Source organism: Cnephaeus nilssonii, assembly GCF_951640355.1.
Source record: "Cnephaeus nilssonii genome assembly, chromosome: 18".
NCBI classification, from domain to species: Eukaryota; Metazoa; Chordata; class Mammalia; order Chiroptera; family Vespertilionidae; genus Cnephaeus; species Cnephaeus nilssonii.
The window spans coordinates 55,817,160-55,843,185 of NC_137089.1; the positions used below are offsets into that span (position 1 = coordinate 55,817,160).

At 48.4% G+C, this 26,026-nt stretch overlaps 1 protein-coding gene and 1 long non-coding RNA gene across 4 annotated transcripts in view; one reads left to right on the plus strand and one right to left on the minus strand.

Annotated features, from left to right (window-relative positions):
- The window catches only part of PIP4P2 (phosphatidylinositol-4,5-bisphosphate 4-phosphatase 2), a 40,301-nt gene extending 33,883 nt beyond the window's left edge, over positions 1–6,418 (minus strand). For all 3 annotated transcript variants that reach the window (XR_013814905.1, XM_079795818.1, XM_079795817.1), the window contains exon 1: positions 6,098–6,418. Coding sequence is in view for 2 of the 3 variants with exons in the window: in XM_079795818.1 (XP_079651944.1) it covers positions 6,098–6,203 (106 nt within the window). In the remaining variant the exon portion in view is untranslated. The remainder of the gene's footprint in view (positions 1–6,097) is intronic.
- LOC307113860 overlaps positions 1,637–26,026 on the plus strand; it is a 28,112-nt gene continuing 3,722 nt past the window's right edge. Inside the window, exons 1-2 of the long non-coding RNA XR_013814907.1 lie at positions 1,637–5,505; positions 15,472–15,706. This is a non-coding gene — a long non-coding RNA (uncharacterized lncRNA). The remainder of the gene's footprint in view (positions 5,506–15,471; positions 15,707–26,026) is intronic.

Consider the following 26,026-nt stretch of genomic DNA (forward strand, 5'->3'; position numbering starts at 1 on the left):
AAATACCACATGATCTCACTCATTTATGGAAAATAGAGAACATTATAACCTGATGAACAAAAAGATAGACACAGAGGCAGTAAAGCACCGAACAGACTGACAAATTACAGCGGGAAGGCTGGGGAGTGTTAGGGAGGGGGAAAGAGATCAACCGAAGGACTTGTATGCATGCATATAAGCACACCAATGGACACAAGACACTGGTGGTGGTGGGGGGGAGGGGGCTGAGGGCATGTGACAGGGGTAGGGGAGGCTGGGGGAAGGTCTATGGGGGAAAAAGGAGATATATGTACTACTATATGTAATGCTTTAAACAATAAAATTAAATTTAAAAAAAAAGGGAAACAACAACAACAAAAAAACCAGGTCTTGTAACCAGCAAACTGACGTGAGTAGCCAAACAGTTTCTGACGAAGCAGCTTGCAGCCCAGGCGGTCCCTGTAGGTGGCTGTGCCCTGGGAGCGGAGCCAGCATCACGGCCCGCGGGCCCTGGTCCCTCCCCGCCGCCCCCAGAGCCAGGGTCCAGGCAGAGGGACGCTTGGTGCCCCACCTCACAGGCTTCACAGACACTGGCTCTTACCTGTGCTGATTCCACTCAAACTTCCACCTGGTCCAGAGGCCCGTGGTCCAGAGGCCCGTGGTGCAGAGGCCCATGGTCCAGAGGCCCGTGGTGCAGAGGCCCGTGGTCCAGAGGCCCGTGGTCCAGAGGCCCGTGGTGCAGAGGCCCGTGATCCAGAGGCCCGTGGTGCAGAGGCCCGTGGTGCAGAGGCCCGTGGTGCAGAGGCCCGTGATCCAGAGGCCCGTGGTGCAGAGGCCCGTGATCCAGCGGCCCGTGGTCCAGAGGCCCGTGGTGCAGAGGCCCGTGGTCCAGAGGCCCGTGGTGCAGAGGCCCGTGATCCAGAGGCCCGTGATCCAGAGGCCCGTGGTCCAGAGGCCCGTGATCCAGAGGCCCGTGGTGCAGAGGCCCGTGATCCAGAGGCCCGTGATCCAGAGGCCCGTGGTGCAGAGGCCCGTGATCCAGAGGCCCGTGATCCAGAGGCCCGTGGTCCAGAGGCCCGTGATCCAGAGGCCCGTGATCCAGAGGCCCGTGGTGCAGAGGCCCGTGGTCCAGAGGCCCGTGATCCAGAGGCCCGTGATCCAGAGGCCCGTGATCCAGAGGCCCGTGGTCCAGAGGCCCGTGGTGCAGAGGCCCGTGGTGCAGAGGCCCGTGGTCCAGAGGCCCGTGGTGCAGAGGCCCGTGGTCCAGCGGCCCGTGGTGCAGAGGCCCGTGATCCAGAGGCCCGTGATCCAGAGGCCCGTGGTGCAGAGGCCCGTGGTCCAGAGGCCCGTGGTCCAGAGGCCCGTGATCCAGAGGCCCATGGTCCAGAGGCCCGTGGTGCAGAGGCCCGTGGTCCAGAGGCCCGTGGTCCAGAGGCCCGTGATCCAGATGCCCGTGGTCCAGAGGCCCGTGATCCAGAGGCCCGTGATCCAGAGGCCCATGGTCCAGAGGCCCGTGGTGCAGAGGCCCGTGATCCAGAGGCCCGTGGTCCAGAGGCCCGTGGTGCAGAGGCCCGTGGTGCAGAGGCCCGTGATCCAGAGGCCCGTGATCCAGAGGCCCGTGGTCCAGAGGCCCGTGGTCCAGAGGCCCGTGGTGCAGAGGCCCGTGGTCCAGAGGCCCGTGGTGCAGAGGCCCGTGGTCCAGGTGACAGGCAATGGCTGGCCCAGCACCCACTCCCATCGCCCGGGCACCCGAGGACCCACTCTGCAGTTACTTCCCCGGGGCCTGAATGTATGATGGGGACAGACATTCTTGGCAACCGGCAACACGGGTTCTGACCCACAGAGCGAGGGGGTGGGTTTCCCTAGAGGCCCCTGGAACGACCAGCAGCAATGCCACTCCCGGGAGGACTGCAGGGCCAGCGCCCACCGCCACTGCCGAGGTCGGACAGACACAGGAGGAGAGACCGGTCCCCTCTGTCCTTTTGCCTGTGTGCTGCCTGTGGCGGCTGCCCCCAGGCAACCCCAGCTTTCTAATGGCAGGAGGGGATGTGAGTCCTCGTGAGCTCTGAGGCCAGAGAGAGTCCAGATAGCCCAGAGCTCTGCAGCTCCGGTCAGGTGACACGCACCTGGGGGCATGCACCTGGAGGCGGGTACCTGGGGGCGTGCACACACCTGGAGGTGGGCACCTGGAGGCGGGCACCTGGGGGCGGGCACCTGGGGGCGGGCACACACCTGGAGGTGGGCACCTGGAGGCGGGCACCTGGGGGCGGGCACCTGGGGGCGGGCACCTGGGGGCGGGCACACACCTGGAGGTGGGCACCTGGAGGCGGGCACCTGGGGGCGGGCACCTGGGGGCGGGCACACACCTGGAGGTGGGCACTTGGAGGCGGGCACCTGGGGGCGGGCACACACCTGCAGGCGGGCACCTGGGGGCGGGCACCTGGGGGCAGGCACACACCTGGAGGCGGGCACCTGGGGGCGGGCACACACCTGCAGGCGGGCACCTGTGGGTGGGCACCTGGGGGCGGGCACCTGCGGGCGGGCACCTGTCGGAAACAAATCAGTTTCACTAAAAGAGAGATGTTGACAGGAAGACAGGAAGGCTGGTCAACAACCTTAATTGCTGTAACCACTCACCCTTTAGTTGAGACATTGTTAGCTGAAGCAGCCTCCACCTTTGTTTTTCCCCTGTAAATTTCTGTTTATCCTGGCTAAGATGTTTTCCCCAAAGCCTCAATAAAAGGGACGGCAGGGCCAGAGCAGTCAGTAGTTCTCCCACTAGAGGTGGACTACCGCCTGGCCCCCCATTTCGCCAAATTGAATTTCTTCAAGTCTCCATTCATTTGTGTGCGGCCCTTCTCCAGAACTCGAACCCTGAACCGGAACCCTGGACCACGCGGGACGTGGAAAGGGATTCCTACAGGTACCTGCGGGCACCCCAGGAGCAGGTGGCACAGGACTTCCCAGCATCTGTTCTGCACCGGCCGCTGTGCGGAAAACACGTCAGGGCCCCAGGGAGCATGAGGCCTGGAGGGGCTGGAAGAGCTCCCGTTCTTAGCACAAGGCACGGCTCCGGTGGCGGTGCCCTCGCGGGAGCGTGCCAGGGAGCTTCCTGAGGGCAGAGCCCACGCCGCTCCTCCACACCCACGGCGGACGCTGGGCTCCTACCGAGCAGCTCGCTCCAGACCCTCAGAGGGAGCCTGCGGGGCAAACCACGGCTCGCGAGCCACATGCGGCTCTTTGGCCCCTTGAGTGTGGCTCTTCCACAAAATACCACGGCCTGGGCGAGTCTATTTTGAAGAAGTGGCGTTAGAAGAAGTTTAAGTTTAAAAAATGTGGCTCTCAAAAGTTGTACTGTTGCTATTTGGCTCTGTTGACTAATGAGTTTGCCGACCACTGTGCTAGAGTATCCAGGGTCCATACCAAGAACATGGTGTCGCAGGCAGGGAGAGCAAAAGGCCCGGTCAGATGGCAGGCCGATCCCAAGGATGTGAACTTACAGTCCCAGGGTCCCCAGCTGGGCACTGGCAGAGGTGTACCCCCCAGGCCGAACCACACCTGCGGCAGGTTGTCCCTGAGGCCACAATAAGGGGTGCGGTCATACAAAGCTCAACAAACTCACCCGAAAGCCAGAGAAAGGAGCTATGCTTTACATTTATTTTTCACATATATATTTTTTATTCTTACATAGAAAAAGAGATTAGCTTTACAACAGCAGCCAGGGAAAGGGAAAAAATCTAGAAAAGTGCCAAAGCAACACGAACTCTGAAGCACCCTGACCCCCAACCCCCCTTAGAAAGTAGTTTCTACTTATTTAACCTGTCTCCTTTTCCCGTTAGGAAGAAAGGGTATTCTGCTGCAAGGCAGAAAGAACTTTTTGCTAAAGCAGTTGTTAAAAACAAGGCAGCAGGCCCCACATGGAGCAACTTATGCTCAGCCCAAGTCAGCCAGAGGAGGCAGGCGCAGGGCAGCCCCTCCGGGAAGGGGAGGGTAAGTAAACTAGTCCCTGGGGAGCTGCAGGTCAGCCCTGGGAGCTCATCTGTCATCCCCCAGCAAAGGGTCCTGGGCACAGCCAGCCCGTGCTTTGCCACAGGACTTCCTTGTTCCCGCCTCCTCCTACCTAGAACAGTCTCTCATTGGCAGAGCTCCTCGCAGCTCCCTTCTATTGGCTGGATGGGATGCTGCCAGAGCCATGAATCATTGAATAAAGCCAATATCTTTAAAATGTACTCAGTCCAATTCTGTTTTTTCACACTTGAATTTCTTTGGTTCTTAAAAGTCTTCTGGAATGAAACTTCTTTTTCTCAGTGGCTGAACTGAAACTTGTACCTTATTTTGCAGTTTGAGGAGTCTTATCAGATTAAACAAATATATGACAAATGAAGTCTACAGGCAGATCTATGAGTATGACCATTTGGTGGAATAATCTAGCCAGTATTTGATCAAAAAACATAGATGCGACATAGAGGACATGAAATCTATTATAGGAAGTTAGTTAAACCCAAACTCCTCCTCTTAACAAACTGTCAAATATTTTGTGTTAAAAGGGTGGCTTGATAAAGTTGAAACATTAATTGATAAGTAGTTAAACATATTCTAGACCATAATAGTTAGATAACAGTGAGATATTGTATCAAATGTGCCCACTGAAGAAGTTCTCCGCTTGGCATCCTCTGGCAGAGTTTAATGCTGGCCCAGAGCAGGACCCTGTGCTTTCTCGGGTCAGTTTCTGTTCGATTTTGTACCTTCTTTCTCACTCATTGATCACGTTGAAATATTCACAGCTAAACTTCTTTTCACTTTCCTGCTTTTGCTAAGTGTGGATTAAGAGCTCAGTAGTTGCTTTCCAAGCTATCATGTGTTAAGTAAAAACAGTTAAATACTACACACGTTTAACCTGCTCCACAGCCGCTCCACTTCCAGCTGCGACTTGGGAAAAGTGTGAGCAAGAAACACGGTCTGCCCGGATTGTCAGCATTGAGGGTTTTTAAACCCCTCACACTCATCTGGGAAAGACAGATGCACTGAAGCTACATTTGCAAGAGCCGTTTTTGACCAATCTCACTCCTCTTAAGTGTTTTTGTCAGTATCGCCTTCCATTTTCTCCACTCCTGACCCGCCTATTTTACCCACACCAGTGAACTAAAAGGCTTACAACAAAGATCTGTGAATAAATTTAATAATTTGGTAAATAGATCCTTCTTTCTCCAGTTCCCAAAAAGCTATCAATTCTTTTTGGACTTTATCTAGTGAAGAAAATGGATAGACATATACACAGTATTAACTTGGGTTCTTATTAGAGTTCATTTCAATCTCACCGAGATACACATCACAAACACCCCATCTTCCGTCTCCCTCCTCATCCCCAAGCAGCAGTAAGAGGAGAGGCCGGGCTCCCGGGCCCACAGGAAAAGGGGTGCACTCTGTCCCGTCGTTAAGGCCATGCCCGGACTGACCCCAGCATTGGGGGGCGAGCCTAGCAGACGCACCTTTTCCAGAGGAAGCTTTTCAAGGACAAAAGCCAAGGTGAGCAGCGCCCCGGGCTCCTCCGCAGCGGAGAGGGTTTGAGCCGACCCGGAGCGCCCCCTCCCCAGGCCCGAGTCCGCTCTGAACCCGCGAGGCCGGCTCCCCAAGCCCGTGGCGCCCCAAACCCAGGTCAGAGCGGGGGCGCGCACTCTCTCACCAGAAAGCCTGCAGCCAGGCAGTCGGCGCCCCTCCCCTCTCCCCACCCCCACCCCGGACAGCGCCCCTCTTCCCCCCACAGCGACCCCTCCCCACCCCCCACCCCCACCCCGGACAGCGCCCCTCTTCCCCCCACAGCGACCCCTCCTCCTCCCCACCCCCACCCCGGACAGCGCCCCTCTTCCCCCCACAGCGACCCCTCCCCACCCCCCACCCCCACCCCGGACAGCGCCCCTCTTCCCCCCACAGCGACCCCTCTCCCCACCCCCCACCCCGGGACAGCGCGCCTCCCCCGCCAACCCCCCCAAACGCTCCTCTCCCCCCTGGGGACAGCACCCCTCCCCCTTCCCTCCCCCTGTTCCCCCTGACAGCGCCCCTCCCCCCACACACACGCCCCTCTCCCGCCGGCCGCGGTGGAAGGCGGTGCGGGTCTCACCTCGCGGGCTGCTTTCCGGGAAGCGCGGCGGGGCGGAGGGGGTGACGTGTCCCGAGTGGGGGGCGGACAGCAGAGGCGAGCGCTCATCCGCCCCGTCGGCAGCCATGGCCGCTGCGGCGCCCGAGGCGGTGCGGGCCGCGCTGCTGGGCGGGAGGCGGACGGCGCCGGCGCTGGAGGGCGGGAGGGGGGCGCGGGAGGAGCGGACCCGGAGGAGGGGCCGGGAGCCGTGACCGACCGGAGGCGGGGAGGGGCGGGTCTGCACCCCTCCCCCCGAGTTGCAGATCCTGTAGAGACCCGGGGTCGGGTCGGAGGAGAGCCTCAGGCTGGACCCCAGGAGGCGGTGCTCAGGGCTCAGCTCAGCCCTCCTGGGCGGGGCTTTGCTGTCCGTTTGCAGCTTATTCCTCGGGCGGTCCGTTTTTTTCTTGGGGCCGCTTCTTTTGCTAGAAAATCGTTGTCCAGTCATTTTCCATGATGATCTGCCATCTAAAAGGAAATAAATTTTTGATAATGTTTTGTTAATTGTTTAATATCTGTTTGACACTCTTATTGAAACAATGCAAATTGGTTTAGGTTTCATTTCACAAAATAGGTTAATAATTTAGTTTTGTTTTTGTACTAAATTGTGCCTGACACATAGACAATAATGAAGTTTATGAATAAGAAATGAAAAACTATTTTCTTGAGATAATACTTTAAAATATCTTTCACCTGTAAAAGAGTAAAAAAAACAAACAAAACAAAAAAACAGCTGGGCACCATCCTTGTCCTACTTTCTGTCTTTATTTTTTATTTTCTTTGTTTTTCTTTTTGGGTAGTTTGCTAAAGTGGTTTAAAAATCAATGATTTGGCCAGGCCAGTGTTCCTCAGTGTTTGAGCATCAACTCATGAAGCAGGGGGTCACAGTTCGATTCTATAGTCAGGGGACTCTCTCATCATTGATATTTCTCTCTCTCTCCCTCTTCCTTCCTCATTGAAATCAATAAAAAGATATTAACACGTTATGTTGTAGTGTACCCCCATCTTACAAAGGACGCCTCAAGAAGTCGAATTATGAAGTCACTTATTAAAGGCCGGCGGCTGACGAGGGGCTAAAGCGCTCCAGACCTCACAGCCCGGAACAGCTTGCCACATCTGGCTTATATTGGCAGAATATCACAAAGGTACCGATTACATCTTCGGGTCTGGAATGAGGAATCTGTTTGCACAAGCAGTTACAGAAGCAAAATTGATCTAAAGTATAGTTTTTGGTTCTACAGATCACTGAATCAACAGAAACACATTATCTGGGACCACTGGGGCAATTTAGAATAATTGTGCTGTTCTGGTTTTGGTACCACTGAGTCAACCGGAATGCATTATCTGTAGCTACTGAGACAATTTAGGATAATTGTGCTGTCCTGGTTCCCAGAAGAATGTGCTTCAGTAACCAGTGAGATCACAATCAATGGGATATTCAAACCATCATCAATGGAGTATTGGGATAGCATACATAAGTTCAGAAAATCAAAATAACTTTCTATTGTTTTAGCAAACAAATAAGTACAGGCCCCAAACAGCAGTTTCTACCTGAGATGATGGCTACCATACTTCAGTTAAGGCCCAGCCTGTTTTGTCTTCGGGACGGAAAGTATAGTGTCAGTCAGCAGTGACTGACAAGGAGCTTAACGTGTTAACAAAAGGGGCGGGTCTTCAGGCTGCTCTCTGAAGATACTCTTTCTTTCGAAAAGTGCACTTAGGGGGCTTAAAGCCCTAAAGGAGAGGCAATGAGTGGTGTTTCTCATGTGTTCTCTTTGGGGGTCAGCAGCGCCAGGACACAGTACAACACAGCGGTCCTCCTCTGATATGGTGCAAGGCCAATGGCACAGGGAGTGAGGGGTCAAGGCCGAGCAGGCCCAGCAAAAACGAACTATTTAGAACAATCATGTCACACTCAAAGGCTAACAGGGGCCAAGTAAACAAGGTGGAAGTGTATGTGGGCCGAAAACAAACAAAAGCTCAATTTTCATAGAAAGATAGGTTTATTCCAATCGAGACATGCTGAATACAAAGGGCTGAAATACATGAGTAACTGTTAACATAAAATAACAGAAAATTTAAATAAAAATATTTTTTCTTGAACATTAACTTACCAGACACTGAATAACTATACAAATTAATAAGCATAACACAAACCTATTTTTCTTGTTCTCTGAAAGCAAAATATTTCCTGTTCCGCACACCAAATAAGTCAGTCCAAGACTAATGACATGGCCATCGGCTGCTAAAATATTTGCTGCTGGTATTAGTGGAGAGAAATGGTGCACCTGCGTGTGAGACGCATAAGGGAAATGAATGCAACACCATTATAGTAATCAGTCATTAGCGAATGTTGTAGCTCGTTATTAATTACGTATAACAAGATATTGGAAAAATTAAATTATGAAATTTTTATTAAAACATTTCTTAAATAACATTATATTTGCTGGGCCACAAAAATATTTTTTGTGGGCCACAAGTTTGACATGCTTGATTTAGAAAATAAACAGCAATGTTTTAACAGCCACAGCCTAGAATATATTGAGCTAAAGAAAGTTTTAAGAAGAATCAACAAAATCATATTACTATAGTGCCATGGTGGGGAAACTGCTTTGGCCCCTTGAGTGTGGCTCTTCCACAAAATACCACGGCCTGAGCGAGTCTATTTTGAAGAAGTGGCATTAGAAGAAGTTCAAGTTTAAAAAATTTGGCTCTCAAAAGAAATTTCAATCGTTGTACTGTTGATATTTGGCTCTGTTGACTAATGAGTTTGCTATAGTGTCTTGTCCTGTCATCATTCACAATCTTTGGTGTAGAGGTTTTTCTCTCTTTTCCGTGTCCAGCACGGAAAAGGAAACAGTCCGGTTGCTGAGTGGAGGAGCAGGGGATTAAGAAATTAAAGAAAGAAAAATTGAAAGAAGATGCAGAGATGGATTTAAAAAGCTGGGAGCTAGGTGGGATGCCATCATCTCTGATGGAGAGGCACCGACTCCCTGAGCCACGCAGCGCATTTGTTTTTATAGGATCAAAGGAGCTTATTTGCATTCTTCAGTAGGCCCTAGCATTACTGGATTTACATATCTAGACCCACCCCTGCTGACACCTGGGCTGATATGAAGTCAAGCTGACAACATGTCCAGCCTTCTTGGGGAAGCATGTTCCCAGGGTGTGGCTCTGCCTATCGCCCTGAGTTCAGCTGACAATAGTTAAAAGAAATGCCTATGTGCCTTCCCTACATCTCACTTTTTTTGTTTTTAAGCTACTATAATAAAAGTAAAATTTAAACATTAAGAATAAAACTCTAATATTAAAATAATTGCAAACAATGCCAATGCGAAACTAAACTACATACATGTTATCATTTTCAAAACTTGAATGTCAAGAGCAAAACTCTGGCTATTAAATAATAACAAAACAATGCCAATGCAGAACAACAATAAGAGAGAAATCAGAACTATGGACATGTTAACATTTTTAGCTACTAAATGAAAGTCTCTTTTGCTGCTGGTGTATATTTACTCAGAGTCCTTGGCTGCTCAAGACTTTGCAGAAGACTGGCAGATAACAGATGCTAGCATGAGCAGGAATATGGTTGAAGAAGTAGCTTCCACTTCTTGCTTTTCCAAAATCTGCTGCACTTCAGTCATTAACTTCTTCAGATGACTCCATGTTGGCACCTTAGTCCCTTGCATAGCTTTCAGTTTTTTTCTTCTTCTACCTCTTTGCTGTCATGGGGCAGCTCTCAGTCCTTTTGAGTGAAGGGACACAGGAGCTTCTCTGAGTCCATTGTGGTGACGGACGTAACGCTCTGGCACCCAAATTGGCTGCGTTGCTCCTTCTGGAAAGATATAAAACACAACCTCTTCCCTACATTATTACTGAATCTGAATAAACTTTTGTCTGGTTTTGTGCTTCCTTCCACCTAGCTAACTCAGTGGAGGCTATTGTACAGGAGGCCTGATGCCTTTTACCTGCTATACGATCCTCTGCATCACAATTCAAAAAATTTTTTTAAGTATAAAAAGCATGACTGAGCTTCTTTTGAGGTGACACATAATATCTGTCTCCCCCTTTTTGTTTTAGTAATTGCATTTTAAGAGTACGATTGGCTTTTTCCACTGAGTGACATCCATTTTGTCAGAATTTAATTTACCCCTAAAGTTGGTACAGGGAGGTGGATAACACACTGAGGACATTGCTTCCAATAAAACATGGACTTTTCCTTCTCTAATAACATTTTAAAGGCTGAAAATTAAATGAAAAGTTCCTCTGAATTAGTGTGCCCTATAGTAGCTGTTTCAATAGTTTTTGGCTCATACTTACCACATAAGCACTATTACTATAGATTGATGTGCTCCTTAGCAAAATCTGTTAAGGTATAAATAAGAGCTTGTATTTCTACTGAAATATAAAAAGTTTGAAGGACCTTTGCTCCCCTGCTGCAGTAGATCCAGCATTTTCAGAACTGGATCCATCTGTAAAAATGGTTAACGCCTGAGGTATGGCATTTCTTTTAATGTGGCAGTTAATACCATTCCCTGTGTTAGAAATAAGGCAAGCCCCCCAAGACAGGGGTCCTGGTAGAACACAAAACATCAAACATTGACTTCTATGCAGAAGGGGTGTGCACATATGGTCTGGAAGCGTGCACACCGACCTTCCTTGCCTTTGGTTCTGGGCAACCTGCAGCAATGCACAGGTGCTGACTGCTAGCATGGCAAGGTGTCTTCACTGTTTTTATATCTGAACTATTTCTCCTCTGTTCTTGTGGGCCACTGCTTATTCTGTGGCTGTAGTAGTCCTATCAGGTCCTCTCTGGGATCTGTTGTTGCAGGAATCCACATGGTCTTGGAGTTTTCTGGAAATATAAACATATTCTCGACCAAAGGTTAATAAAGAAATCTTTTCTATAAATTAGATTTCAGATCCTTTTGATTTTTGTCCAAATGATTTTCCTTTGGCTTATTTTGACACCATAAGATTTTATGGGTGTCTTGTTACCAGTATTATAAATGAAAATTAATTTTAGAGTAAAAATTTTAAAGCAATTATGGCTTGATGTAATTTAGTTACAGGATATTTCTTATAGGATATTATCCTATTAACCATCTTTTTTGATTTAATTATTATGAGGCTTTTGTAAAATTTTTATTTTTAATGCAGTCTTGGTAATCTTTGATTTTTAATTTTGTACAGAAATATGACTGCTTTGGATTCATAGCATGTTTAGAAATTTTACTATGAGATGAACCATCAATAAAAGTTTTTTTGTTAATACTTCAGGAACAGTTTTTTTTGTCCAGTACAATTAAGTTTTTATGAATATTCACTTATTTTAATTAGCCTATTTAAATTATCTGAAATAAAGCTTAATTTATTTATTAACTTTAACTTTATTTGCCCTAGGTTATGGACAGTAAATGAGATTAAGTTTCTGCAATTAGTCCTTGAGTAACTTTACATAAATTTTATCATGGAGGCAAAAACACAAATTATTTACCTTAGTTTAAGAGGCCAAATATATAGGCTTTCAATTATAATCCTTGTGACATCTGAAGGAAGCCTCTTTATTTCCTGTCAGAATAATTTTCAGGCTACAGATTCTCATTTAAGAATCTTTCTCTTTCTTTTTACAACAAGCAATCTGTAGGACTACAGTTTGAAGGTCAAGCCTACAGCTGACTAGCTAGCTATATTACAAACACTTTACAGTAAGGCTGACTACTAATTTACTTTCAGATTTAACATTTTAACAACAATCTTAGTTTACACTGTAAATATTAGTGAAAGAGAACTCAAAATTTTAAAATTTCTCTTTTTTATTAAAATTATAATTATATTTTTAAAGTATCCTCTTAGGCTTATTTGCATATACAGAGGGATTATGGGAAGGAAAACCTATTTAAATTGCTTACAAAGACATTGGCTTATTTAAAGGAAGGGGGTTGGCCTTTGTTATTTCAAGATGGCGAGCAGTAAGCCATGTGGCCATCATGGTGGCTGCTCAATCTGTTCTTTTAAAAGACCGTCAAATTTATATTGCAGACAACTCTCACTAGTTGTTTCTGGTCTTTATTAGAATTGTTTATAAAAATATTGACTTTTCATTTAGCTGAAAAACTTGATTATAATTTAATAAGCTAATTTATTTAAGTAATTAAAGTAGGTATCTTCATTTAAAAATAAAGCAAATTTACTTCTGAATTCACAAGCAGCAAATGTTGCCCCACCTCTAGCTTAATGCAGGCAGCTACATAAAGTCAGGCAGTAAATGGTGGTTTCTAATCTGTTCTTAGATTTTACTTGGATTCAATTACTTATAAAAACATTGGCTTCTCATGTAACTTAATTTATATGAGACCTTGATTATATTTTAAAAACTAATTTATAAAGTAACTTAAGTAGGTATCTATAATTAAAAAAGGTAAAGAAACGTATTCAGTAAACTTATTTGATACTTTATTGGTCTGATCTAAAAGCACACTGCCCTACCCGCAGCCCAATTCAAAATGCAGGCTTCTTGAGGCTTTTGTCTTTTTTGAAATTCTACTGCTGTTGAAAATTTTGGCTATATTTTAAAAATATATTGTTTTTGCCCTTCTTACAGGCGAAAACCTTCATAACATTTAATATATATGTATAGAAGTAAAAATATTAATTTTTATTTGATAAAGCTTTCCATGCGATTTCAAGTATCAATCAGTTTAATTTAAAAAAATATTTCTTTTAAGAGAGAACAGACTTTTGGAAAACATTTCAGGGCCCATGAAATGTCCAAAAGTCACTCTCAGAACCTTGAAATAACTTGGAAAGATCAAATATATAATATATATTTATATATATGATTTAAAGATTATATACTTAAATTATCTTAAAGAATATCAATTACATTTAAACTGGATCAATGAATTAATCCTCTTTTTTAAATCAGACCAAACAAGTAACATATTTTGAATTCCTAATTATCAGAGAAAACAGTATTTTATTTTCTCAAAAACACTTTTTTATATTTTAGTCATATAATTACCACATTTATATAATTTCTCCCAATTCAATTTGAACCTTAAACTTTCAGAGCTTGCAAGTCAAATGTTAGCAGTTCTTTGATTAACAACACTTTTATATTCTTAATAATAAATTTCTAAAACACAAGACATAATCAAATAGATTCAATTCTGTCCTCTAAATCTTTCATGAGGCAAATTTAAATTAATATTTTAGTGTGTTTCATTTAAAAATATCTAGATATTTAATAAAGTTTTATTATTTATATAATTAAGCACACTTTTAAGATTTCTAAAGCCTCCAAACCTTCTTTTCTTAAAGATGGCAAAACAGGTTTGGTCTATTCAAATGTAAATTACCACATTCTTCCTTAAAGATGGCTACTGGCAGGAAACTGATTTCAAAGGAGCCACTATTTTAAGACTTTCCTGCCTTGGGAAAACTACTGGCAGAATGATGGCCTACCTGTTCTGCTGGGGGAAGGGCGACTACCCCTTCCTCCATAAACAAGGGGTGTAGCCAGTCTTTATCTGGGCTACTTGATCTTTATAATATATTTTTCAATAATTTTGAGTTTCAAATCCAATTTCAATTATTTTAAGGCATTTACTTTGGATAAATTTTATGTCTTGAAGGCCTTAAAGTTAAATTTTTAACACCCTTCATTAGCATTTTAAAAACTATTATGGAAATACCAATCTGCTGCTGGAACTAGCCTGTGTTCTTTCCTTTTGGTCAAATTCGCCATTTTTCTTAGGAAAACACCAGTTCTGGGTTTTTCATTTCTGTAGCCTTTGTAAAAGAGTCAAGTCCAACTTAAGACCTATCTAATATCTGAAATCGGACTGTGCACACATTTTGTCCCAAACTAGCTTTTCTCTCTACACGTGCACAGAAATCCCAGACATATTTCTAAATTTTTAAAACTTTTCAATGGCGAGAAAAGAGACCTTAAACTAGCACACTGGGAGAGTGGGCTTCCATATTGGATTGCCATGTTTCTCCCTTCCCCCACATCCTGCTTGCTCTGGGGGAAAGATTCAGTGATTATCTGGCATCCACTGTTTTTATTTTATTTATTTATTTATTTATTTCAATTTTTATTATTTTTATTTTTTAAGGAAAGAAAATATCTTTCAGATAAAGAATTATTGACAGTTGCTGAGAAATTCCTTCTATTCTTTCTATTTTGTTACAAGTAGTTTACATGTGGAGACGGAGGAGGTGCAGATGGTATTCTTAAAATTCGTACCCTTCCACTGCAGGCTGTAAGGCCATGGCCACATGCTGCTTAGACATTCTTAAACTCTCCTGTGCTGAAACAATACGCAACTGCTTTCTGACCTTTTCCCACGTTTCATCAACAAAACTTAAGAAAGAAATCAAGAATCTGACTAAGCTTAACAGAGCATCTTTGAGCTATGAGCATAGTCTTAACTTATAAGGATTACCCAATATTTTACACCTAGCTAATTCAATTCAATTCACAATACTCTCCTTACCGTATTCCTTTAAATCTGTGCACACACGCTTGTAGGAGCGACCCCTCGCATAGCATATTGCCTCCGTACTCAGCCCCTGACATTGGGCACCATATGTAGAGGTTTTCTCTCTTTTCCGCGTCCAGCACGGAAAAGGAAACAGTCGGGTTGCTGAGTGAGGAACTAGGGATTAAGAAATTAAAGAAAGAAAAATTGAAAGAAGACACAGAGATGGATTTAAAAAGCTGGGAGCTAGGTGGGATGCCATCCTCTCTGATGGAAAGGCAGCGACTCCCTGAGCCACGCAGCGCGTTTATTTTTATAGGATCAAAGGAGCTTATTTGCATTCTTAAGTAGGCCTTAGCATTACTGGATTTACATATCTATACCCACCCCTGCTGACACCTGGGCTGATATGAAGTCAAGCTGACAACATGTCCAGCCTTCTTAGGGAAGCATGTTCCCAGGGTGTGGCTCTGCCTATCGCCCTGAGTTCAGCTGACAATAATTAAAAGAAATGCCCATGTGCCTTCCCAGGCAGCCTTCTACACTTTGGTAACAGTGTGTCCACATTTCAGTTACCCACCAATCTTGACTGTGTGGACAAAAACCATGCCCTATTCACCAGCACCTAACACAATGTCTGGCACAGTTATAAGTGATTAATAACTATATTACAAATCAATAAGCAAAGAAGTAAATGAATAAATCCCACACAGTCATAGAATCTCACTAAAAGAATTGTCCAAGTTAAGAGGAAAAAAAAAGAAAGAAAGGAAAACAAAAGAAGAAAAGTTAAGAGCTTTTATTGATTTTTGGATGAATATGATAGTTTTGACATGTGACTGACCAATGGTTTTATTATTTCACTAGAGGCCCGGTACAAGAAATTCATGCACGATGAGGAGGGGGTCCTTCAGCCTGGCCTGCACTCTCTCCAATCTGGCACCCCTTGGGGGATGTCCGACTACCAGTTTATGCCCGATGCCTGCCTGATTGCCCCTGACTGCCCTCCCCTGCTGGCCTGATACCCCTAAACACCTCTGCCTTGGCCCCCGCCACTGTGGCTTTGTCCTGAAGGAAGGCAAGATGACCGGAAGATGTCCAGGTGACCCTGTCTAATTAGCATATTACCCTTTTATTAGTATAGATTATATTTTTACAACTAAGGTTTCTTTATGTAAAATTATCAGTATACATTTTTTTCTTGCTTTGCTTTTTATGGCTTCTCTATCTGTTTCAGACCTCATTTGAGGGTATTACAGCTGATGGCAATTACTCTTCTTATACTATAAAAGGTAGTGTGTCTACTGAGATTATATTTGTAGCAATGTTGAGTTTTACAAAAATATTCAAAAGGTTTATTAGATAAGTATCACTTTGTTCTAGTTTAAAGATAATATCATAGTTTATGGTTACTCAACATATGGTAAATAATACTCATCAATCCAAGGCATTCATGATTGAAAGGTTTGCGACACAGGAAACAAGACACAGAGTCCAGGCGATGAAAAGGGGGGGAGGTTTTAATCTTGCTCTCCCTGGCGAAACTCACTGGTCCGAGAGTGGGCCAAGGAAGTTCGAGCCAAAAAGGGGGCTTAGGTACTTCCTCTATACAGCTGTTTAGTGAGGGGAGGGTGGAGGGCATGAGAGTGTGGAATTCCTGCCTCGGGCAAGGGTCTGGGAAGGATGGCAAGGGTCTGGGAAGGCGCCAGTTATCTTTGTCACCATCTACCTTGCAGATGCTTGCATCGGCTCTGGACTTCCTCCCTGCCTTGACCTAACATCCTGGCCTTTTGGTGATAGCGGGCTGACCTAACATCCTAGCCTTTTGGTGATAGCGGGCGCCTCGCTGAAATCATCCTGGCTACTTCCTGCTGACCAGGGGCGAAGAGGGTGGGGGATGTTAAAGGCCAGGGTCAGGCAGAGGTGGGTTGAGGGGCAGCCAAGTGTAGGGATGGAGCAGGAGCTGGTTTACAGTCACCCGCGACATTTCCGCGATCCAGGAGCGGATGAATTTGAGGAGGCAGGGGGCTAGGGAAAAAAAAGACACAGATGAGAATTAGGGGCCCTACCATGGGTAGGATCCAGGTAGCTAAAGGGCTTTGGAACCAGCCGAAAAGAGAGTTGTCCTGGGAGTGCTTGCACGTAATTTTTCACTCAGCTTAGTCAGGGTCTGCACATTCTGTTCCATCACTCCGGACTCATTGATGTAATAGCAGCGTTATTCTTGAAGGAACATGCAGGTTCCTCCTCTTTCCACAGTAAGAAGGTCTAGGGCCTTTCGGTTCTGCAGGGCTATTTGGGCTACCGATGTTACTTGCCACTGCAGGGAAGCTAAGGAGGTAGTAGTAGACTCCAGGGCTATCTGGGGTATGTCATTGAAATCCTGAGCAGAGATTATGCTGTTCCAAAGCCCCCCCCCCACCCCCCCGCAGCTAGGCCTATTGAGGCAACGATACTTACCCCCAACATGACAGGGAAGAAGGCGCCCCTGCGGGCCTGGGGGTGGGATGAAGGGAGCAACCAGGCGAGCTCCGACTCTCCATACAAGGTTAGCTGGGGAACTACTGTGACCCCGAAGCAAGGCCCGGGGTCAGAGGAGTTTATGCAGTTGCTTAAGGTGCCATTGCACCAAAAGAAGGTACCTGGGCTGGCCTTGGTGGGACTGGCTGCAGTGTGGTTTTGGGTACAGTTCCAAGTGACCCATCCCACAGTTACTGGGTTGCTGGTCTGGTAGCATATCCGCAGGGGCAAGGTGGGTTCTGGAGCTTCGGGTTCCCAGAGGGGAATGCCAGCCAGGGGAGGTTGACATTCACCATGTCCTTGGGTTCCTGGAGGAGTCATGAGTGGGACAGCAGCCAGCAAAGGTCTTTGGAGAGAGACACATAAAAGGCAGTGCGAGACATTGGGCAGGGTGCGGGTCTCATTAAGGAATAGTAAAGTGTGTTGGATAAGTTGGAGCCAAGAAGACAGAACAGGACTTCTACCTGGGGGGAATCAGGCAGCTTCCCTTTAAGTGAATGTTCGGCCTGTAGGATGCTTTTGGAGATCTGGATTTGGGCCTTCTGGGCCATGATATATTCCCGGGAGATATAGATGGCCCCTGAAGGGGTTGAGCTCCAACCACTCCCATATAGTTTTCCCATAATGCCCGCAACCCATCACTGGTCCCAGGGGTCCCGGACCCTGATGTTGAAGGTCCCGTCCTTCCAGAAAAAGGGACCAGACCTGACCTCATTGTAGGCATCCATTGGACACTGACAAGAGGTCGACAGCAATTAGGATCTCCGCCTGGCATCCGACCAGAGGGCAGTCCTGAGATCCTACCTGCCAGGTGACTTGTGTGCTGTCCTGGTCGTAGGTTTCATGGACCTTGAACCTCCACACATAAGCAGGTGGGGGTGGGTGTAGGTTGCCCAGGGCTGGGAGGAGAAGCAGGAGGGGGAGGGCGGCTAAGGCGGACCTTAGTGGGGCCCAACATCTTACATTTATAGAAGTCATGCTGCTCCGGGGTCCTCTTGAGTCTGGAGAGGTGGTTTCACGATGGATCTCCAAGTAGTTTGGCCGCAGTGGGGGTTGTGAGGATTACTGTGTGAGGTCCCATCCACCTGCCAGCGTGTTCCCGGAGCAGCTGCCTGCCAGTCCTGCCCTGGAAGGTGTCCCCTCATTTGATGGGTAGGAAAGTTGGGGTGCATTCCTCCCTGGGGTGAGACAGCTGCACACGTGGAGAGGAGGAGCAGGCACTCGTGACTGCCTTTCGCAGTGTGGGCGAGGTGAAGAGGGATGAAGGCCGTCTCCAGGGTCCGCTCGAGTGTTACTATCGCGTAGGAGGCTTTCCGCCATCCCTGGGGGTCTAGACACAAGCTTCCATCCACAAACAGAGTTAAGTCAGGATTAGAGAGAGGAAGATCTGAGAGTCCCACCCGAGGTTGAGTGAGGGCCTCTGACGACCTCAGGGCAGGAGTGCTTTGCTGCAGGTTGGGTGGAGGCAGAGGGAAGGAGAGTAGCTGGGTTCAGGACTGGGGACTGAGTTAGGTAGATGTCAAGATTCTCGAGGAACAGGAGATGGAGTTCCTGCCTTCGAGAGGGGGCAAGGAGAGAGAAGGATCGGTGTGACAGAAGATCCTGTAGCCTATGGGTGGAGAAGACCTGTAAGGGTTGCTGGAGGCAGATCTTTTGGGCCTCCTTGATGAAAACAGCAGCTGCAGTCAGAGCCCAGAGTCAGGGCTGCCATCCCCAAACCATGGGATCAAGCGGTCTGGACAGGTAGGCTACAGGGGTGAAGGCTGGCCCTAGGGGCTGGGTGAGGACCCCCATAGCTATTCCCTGTCTCTCATCAGTAAATAGTTGGAAAGGCTTAGAGATGTCCAGAAGAGAGAGAGAGACCAGAACGGTATCCCGGAGTTAGAAAAAGCTTGGCGAATGAGGGAGGGTGAGGAGACCTGGTATAAGGGCTTAGCTAAGAGAGCAAAATTTGGGACCCAATGATGGAAGAATCCTACCAGTGGAGGCCAGCTGTATGCCTCTGAGATGTGTCCAGGGAGGGGCTGCAGAGAAGGAGATCATCCACACACTGGAGAAGAGTGCTGGGTTCTAATGAGCATTGTCGGAGGTCTCTGGGTAAGGCCTGGCCAAACAGATGAGGGCTGTCTCTGAACCCCTGGGGCAGGACTGTCCAGGTGAGTGGGTCCTTTTAAAATCCTTGTCAACAGTTAACTTTAGAACTTCTTGGGACAGGCCTCTAACTGCTTGAGTTCAAAACTGAGTTTCTGATAAGCCTGTGCCAGCTTATCACACACACCTCCGGTCAGTGTCCAATGGATACCTACAATGAGGTCAGGTCTGGTCCCTTTTTCTGGAAGGAAAGGGGAGGGTGGAGAGGGGGTGAGGGCAGGGTGAGAAGGCACTGAGGCCAGAGCATGTTTGCCATCAATACCCATGACCGAGATCATGGAAGGGACAATGGCCTGGAAAAGGAGGGCAAGAACAGAGACGTAGCCCCCGTATGATCAGGAAGGAGATCTGCTTACCCGCTACCTGGAGCTTTACCTGGGGCCTGGCGAGGGTGATGGGTCATCGAGTCCTGGCATCTTCAGCCTTCAGCCAGTTCGAGCATGGCCAGCGGTGGGTCATGACCTGGAAGGATGGTCCCTCTACGCTGAGAGGCAGAGGGCCCGTCACTTTTCCAGGGGCGGTTTTGACCACACGCCGGGCAGGGCTTGGTTGGAGCCCGGGGTTGAGGGCACTGTGGCCTTTGTTTCTGCACTTGAAGCATTCTCCAGGTGGTGTTCGTCCTCTCAGTGCAACCCCACCACGCACAGTCTCCCTTGGACCATGCGTGGCTGCCATCGGCCTCAAAGGTAGCAAGGTTTGGGTTTGCAGACTCATCTCCTGTCAAAGGCGGGCTTACTCTGCCTGCTCCTCACAGGCATTAAAAACCTTAAATGCCATATTCACCAGATCCCGGACAGGGGTCTGAGGGCCATCCTCTGCCTTTTTTTAACTTTTTTTCGAATATCTGGGGCTGACTGCGAAATGAAGTGAGTGGCTAGAACTGTTGCTCTGGCCAGGGACCCAGGGTCCAGACGAGTATATAAGGTCAGAGCCTCAGTCAGCCTGTTAAGGAAGACCACGGGGTTCTCATCTGGTCCCTGAGTAACTTCCCTCAGCTTGTCAAAATTAACTACCTTGTGGGAGATGGCCTGTAGGCCGGCTATTAGGCATTGGAGCATCTGGTCGCAATGTCGGCACCCTTCTCGCCCTTCGGGGGTATCTAATTGGTACTCCCAGCCTGGTTCCTGACGAGGAACAGCCTGGGCCCCCACTGGTATAGAGGCATCTGTAAGGTGGATCTGATCTGCGTGGTTCGTCGCAGCTCCTAAGACTCTTTCCCTTTCATCTGATGTGAAGGTAGAAGAAAGAATGACATGGATGTCATGCCAGGTGAGGTCATAGGCCTGAGAAAGGTATCGAAATTCCTTGACGAACGTGGTGGGGTTGGTGGAAAAGGACCCCAGCCGCTTCTCAATCTGGGAGAGATCTGACAGAGAGAAGGGAACATGTACCCTGACCACTCCCTCAGCCCCTACAACTTCCCGGAGGGGGCAGAGGAGAGGAGGAGCCCGGGAGGGGGTGTGCCTGCTGACTGGGGAAGCAGGCGGGGGTGGGGGAAGGGGAAGGTCAGCAGGTAAGGGAGAAGGCTCTGGGGAAGGGGGCGGTGAAGGGAGGTCGGGAGTGAGGATGGGGGAAGGGAGGGAACGGATGGCAGGGCAGAAGGAGGCAGGGCAGAAGGAGCCCTGTTGTAGGGAGGCGGGCGAGTCAGAGGGGAGGAAAGATTCTCAGGGGGTTCAGATAAGGCGGAAAGTGGAGGGGTGTCAGTTGGCAGAGGGAGTTTCTCGCGAGCTAGGAGGACTTGGGCGGTGGAACAGGAGGAGCAGAGGGAGGGATGGGAGTGCAGATTGAAAAAGGCCTGAACATATGGAACCTCCAGCCACTTCCCAGCTCGTTGGCAGAAATTGTTAAGGTCAGTCAGAATGTTAAAATCGAAAGTCCCATGTTCAGGCCATTTTGACCTGTTGTCCAATTCATACTGAGGCCATGCCATGGTACAGAAGTAAATGAGGCGTTTAGGATGCAGATCCTGGGACAGGCCCAGCTTAGCCAGATTGGCGAGAAGACACCCAAGTGGCGTCTGAGGGTCAACTTTGGATTTCTGATTGCCCATTTTGAAACCTAGGGTCAGTAGCAGAGGCCCAAGGATCAGCGTCCCAATTGTTGAGCCAAGGCTACGGACGGGGATCCGAGGGATGGCAGGGGACGTCTCCCCAACCCTCTGGGGTCCCGTGTGAGGCCAAAAGGCCAGGAAACTGAGGGGGGGCAGGAACATCTTCACTACCACCCCAGGGTCAGAACCTTTCCCAGAAAGGTCCAGAGGGCTATGCCTGGAAAGCAATCTCTGATGCGGGCCATGATTTAGGGCAGAGATGCCGGAAGGAGGACCCTAGGAATCAATAGGGACTGGGACTCACCCGCTGATGCTGCCGAGCTGGAAAGAAGCCTGAGTGGGGAGGGGTACCCCAAATGGGATACACACTCAATCCCCACCCGGGTTTCGGCACCAGATGAAAGGTTTGCGACGCAGGAAACAAGACACAGAGTCCAGGCGATGAAAAGGGGGGAGGTTTTAATCTTGTGCTCCCTGGCGAAACTCACTGGTCCGAGAGTGGGCCAGGGAAGTTCGAGCCAAAAAGGGGGCTTAGGTACTTCCTCTATACAGCTGTTTAGTGAGGGGAGGGTGGAGGGCATGAGAGTGTGGAATTCCTGCCTCGGGCAAGGGTCTGGGAAGGCGCCAGTTATCTTTGTCACCATCTACCTTGCAGATGCTTGCATCGGCTCTGGACTTCCTCCCTGCCTCAACCTAACAATGATTATGATATTTTGCCATCTCTCTTCAGATGAACTAATATGCGTTTTAGAATAAAAGCACAATATAAGCAGGTAATGTGTCAGCCAGTAAAATATTTCTTCTTGCTTCCTTACCTACTGAAGCTACAGTTCCAGTTACCTGCTACTGCGTAACAAACCGCACCAAACCGCGGCTTAAAGCAGCGGGACTGGGGGACAGGCTGCAGTGGTGCTGGTTCTTGCAGGTGGAGAAGGTGGGCTGCCAGACTCGGCCGTGCACCTGCTCCTGCTGAGCTGCCAGCCTCCCTCTGGTGCCCATGTCCCTGCCCTTTAGCTCCCACAGGAACGCGGTTTGCAGATTCCTGCGGTCATTGTGAGTGTGAAGTCCGTGTTGCCTTTGTTTCCTGCCCCCAAGTCTGGAGATAAAGGTGTGAAAACTCCAGGACTGTGGCAGTCGCAGTAATTCAGGCTGCTCTGCCCTCTGTGCCTCTGACCTCACAGAATTGGCCAACCACACATGGCATTCACACACAGCCCTCTGTAAGGACACACCACGTACACAAAGTAAATGTGGAGAAATCTCACTACTGAACTTCTGTGTGGCAGAAGACACCCCGGTATGAACATCTCTAAGAAAATCTGTTTCTGAAGGAATAGAAATGGAGTGAGAGTGTAAGTGCAGTATGTGTGTGGGTGGAGCTGTTTTCCCTGTTCCTCAAGGGCCGGTGAGCAGGCTGGACTGCCCGATTGCGGCCGCACCTCCATCGCGAACCCCAGAGGCTGGTCAGCTTATTATCCTCCCGCCCCAGCACCACCCCCCCCCCCCCGGGAGTACAGAGGGCTCCCTGGTGCTCTGTGTCCTGTAGGCCTGAGGGGGTGAGAGTAGAGGAAGGGGGAGAGGACACAGCTTTGTCCAGGTAGCTAATTGGTATGTTTGTAGTGTCTTCATGTTACGTTCTGTTTTATTAATGTGTGTTTTTACTAGGAAATCACCCAAGTCCTCCAAGTTTCCAGGTTGATGCAATAGGTTTCTCTTATTTTACTTTTAATTTCTCCTTTCTAGTGTTCTACAGAATTGTTACAGTTAATGAATAAATATTGATACCTTATTGTCAACTTAAGTCTACATTTCATTTAGGCTCCCATAGTCAGGGCTCAGCCTCAGTCCTGACACCTCTTTTAATTACTCCCCAGTCTTCCCACTGGTTGGGTGTTATGCTAGGACACGGGAGCAGGGGAGAAATGTGCTGCCAGGGAGAAGTCCGTGCTGTGCAGCCCGCAGGGACTGCATGGGGAGGCATGTGGGCAGCTCTTACACATGCAGAGTGACAGGAGTCAGTCCTAACTTAGAAAGGTCGGCTGGTCACGGCGTGGAGGCAGGACTGGACAGAGGGGACAGGAAGCCGTGCATTGGGATGGGTGGTGAGCCTGGTGCTGCCAAGCTGAGGCAGGACGGGGTTGGCAGAGGAGCAGGGTGTGAGGACCAGAGAGGCGTGGTCAGCACTGTCCTGAGGATGGAGCCAGCATGGCTGTGGGAGCTGGTGCCTAGGGGGACTAGCCATTCGGACCCCAATAGGAGAGCTCATTCTGCTGAAAGGGGACTATTTGCTGACCTCTGGGCTTATGGGCCATGGAAGGAAGGAAGGACTAAGAAGGGAGGGGGGAGTGCTGGTCGCACGCTGGGCAGCAGCCAAGGGCACCACCTCACTGCGTCCCGCAGCCACCCAGAGGGGGCGGCGGCCCCTCTGACAGAGGAGTGAAGTATGGTAGCAACCATACTTAGGTAAAAACTGCTGTTTGAATTTTAACCCTGCTATTCTGGCTTCTGTACACACTTGCTTGCTTGGACAATAGGGTGGTTACCTCAGCTTCCAGACTGAGACCTGGAGACTCACAGAGGTAATTTTCCTGTGCCTGTGGACCAGAATCACAGGAGATTGATTCCCATTGACTCAGTAGCTCCAGGAGTAGAAACTGTAGATAACCTTTAGAGATTACTGACTCCGCTTGGGTCTGCTTCTGTAAAAACCTGCTTTCCCAAGATAGGGCCACATTCCAATAATGTCCAGAAGGGGCTGGGAACCCCCTCACAGGCTGTTCCCAGCCTTTAGAATTTAGAACAAAGGAAAATTTTTTGTGGTTTGGACCTTTAAAAGGACTGCCTACACCTGGGACAGCGCGGTCGTGTGGACTCCACCTGCGTGTGGTGCTCTCGTGGCCGTCCTGGCCAGTTTCAATAAATCCCTGCCTGCTTTTTTTAATCAATCAGCAGCCTCCGGTGGTCTTATTTTTGACTCCAGGGTTCGACCCCACAACATTTGGAGGCCCCAGCGAGATACCCGAGAGAGAGGAGAGAGGGACCCCCCAGAAGGGGCTGGAGGCTCTCCCTCCTTTCGGGGACCTTAGCCGGAGACAGGAACCGCAAGGATTTATTGAAAACAGGGAGACCGGTCTCAGGAGGTAAGGCGCCTGGGTTGAGATCTCAAGGGGGAGTCTGTCGGAGGGCTGGACGCGGTATAACCTCCAGACTCTGGTCGGAGGACATGACCGTGTCCTCGGCCCAAGGTGAGAGGAGAGAGGGACCCCCCAGAAGGGGCTGGAGGCTCTCCCTCTCAACAGGTGTTTGTCTTGTGTTTTGTCGTGTTGGTGTCAGGACTGTTTGTTTTGTCTTTTTGTCTTGTGTTTGTCTGTCATATTTGGGCCCTATGTGTGTATTATTTGTTGAGTTTTGATTTGTCAAGGTTTTGTCAGTTTGTTGTCAGTTTGTTGAAATCCTCTTGGAGGACATTGAGTGATTCTTCCCTTCTGGTTAACCTTTGACTGTGTGATTGGATTACTGAGGTTGTTTTTTTTATCAAGGTTCCTTGCAAGGTTTTGCCTGTCATGGAATAACGCTCTGTGTGTAACCTGTCCCTCCCCGACTAAGCATTTTTTTTTCCCCCAGGTCAACGCCGGACTGTAGGATAACTTTCCCCTCACAGTCCCTGGAATATTAGTCTTGTTTCCTTTGTCCAACATGAGTGTCATTTCTGTTTTGCTGAAACATGAGTCGAGAATCCTGTCCTGGGATGTGGGAAAGGGAGGCCCCCATCAGGGGACTTAGAGGCAGTGTTCCTGTTATCTGCTCAGATCATAAAACTGTAAGAGTACTTGTTTACTGAAATGGTGTAAGTACAGACGTTTGTTTGATATTTTGTTTGTCTGCCTGGGTACAATTATTTGTTCATGTGTGGAAGTCTGTGAGAAAAAAAAAGAAAAGAAACATTTAATTTGTTTAAGGCTGAGTGCTCTGACAGATAGCAACCCCCCCGAGTGGCCACTGGGATTTATTTTTCCCAGGGGTGTTTGCTCTCTGTCAGCGGGGGAGTCGGCCCACCTAACAACATTTCTGTCTATGTTTATTAATTTGAAGGTATAAAGTTGTAACAATTGTGGTCCAAAGAGGTTTAAAGCAGGGACCAAATTTTAAAGTTAACTATTTACAAGAAGGAAGCTGGAGCTGGCAAAGTCACCAAGTCTGCCCAGCAAGCTCAAAAACTAAATGAATCTTATTTCTGATACCTGCTGCCACCCAGTCTTAATCAGTGGTGGAGAAACGGTCTCAGAAGTGTTTGTCTCAATTGGCCATTTAAGTTTGATGTGATTAATGATTATAGTACATTGCAAAATCTTTAGAAGAAAAGGAAAATATTTTGTGGGCCACTTGGTCCTTGTGTGTTTGTGTCAACTCTTAAGTTATAGTTTTAAAATCAGTAATTTTAATGGAAACACACTCAAGCAGAGGGGCTTTTTAGAAAGGTCAGGTAGTCTGATTGCAGTGTAAGGGTCACCGGTTCCCCCACGCCACCTTCGTTGGCAGGAGGCAAGAGCTTTTCCCAGTGGGAACAGAGAGTGGATTGCCAGATGAAAACGCCTTGGTGGGAGCCTTCCTTTGCCACTTGAGACCCTCACCGCGCTCCCTGCCTCCGCCCACCCGGTGTCCATCCCCTCCAGGGGTTGTTTTGAGTAGCTGCTGGAGGCA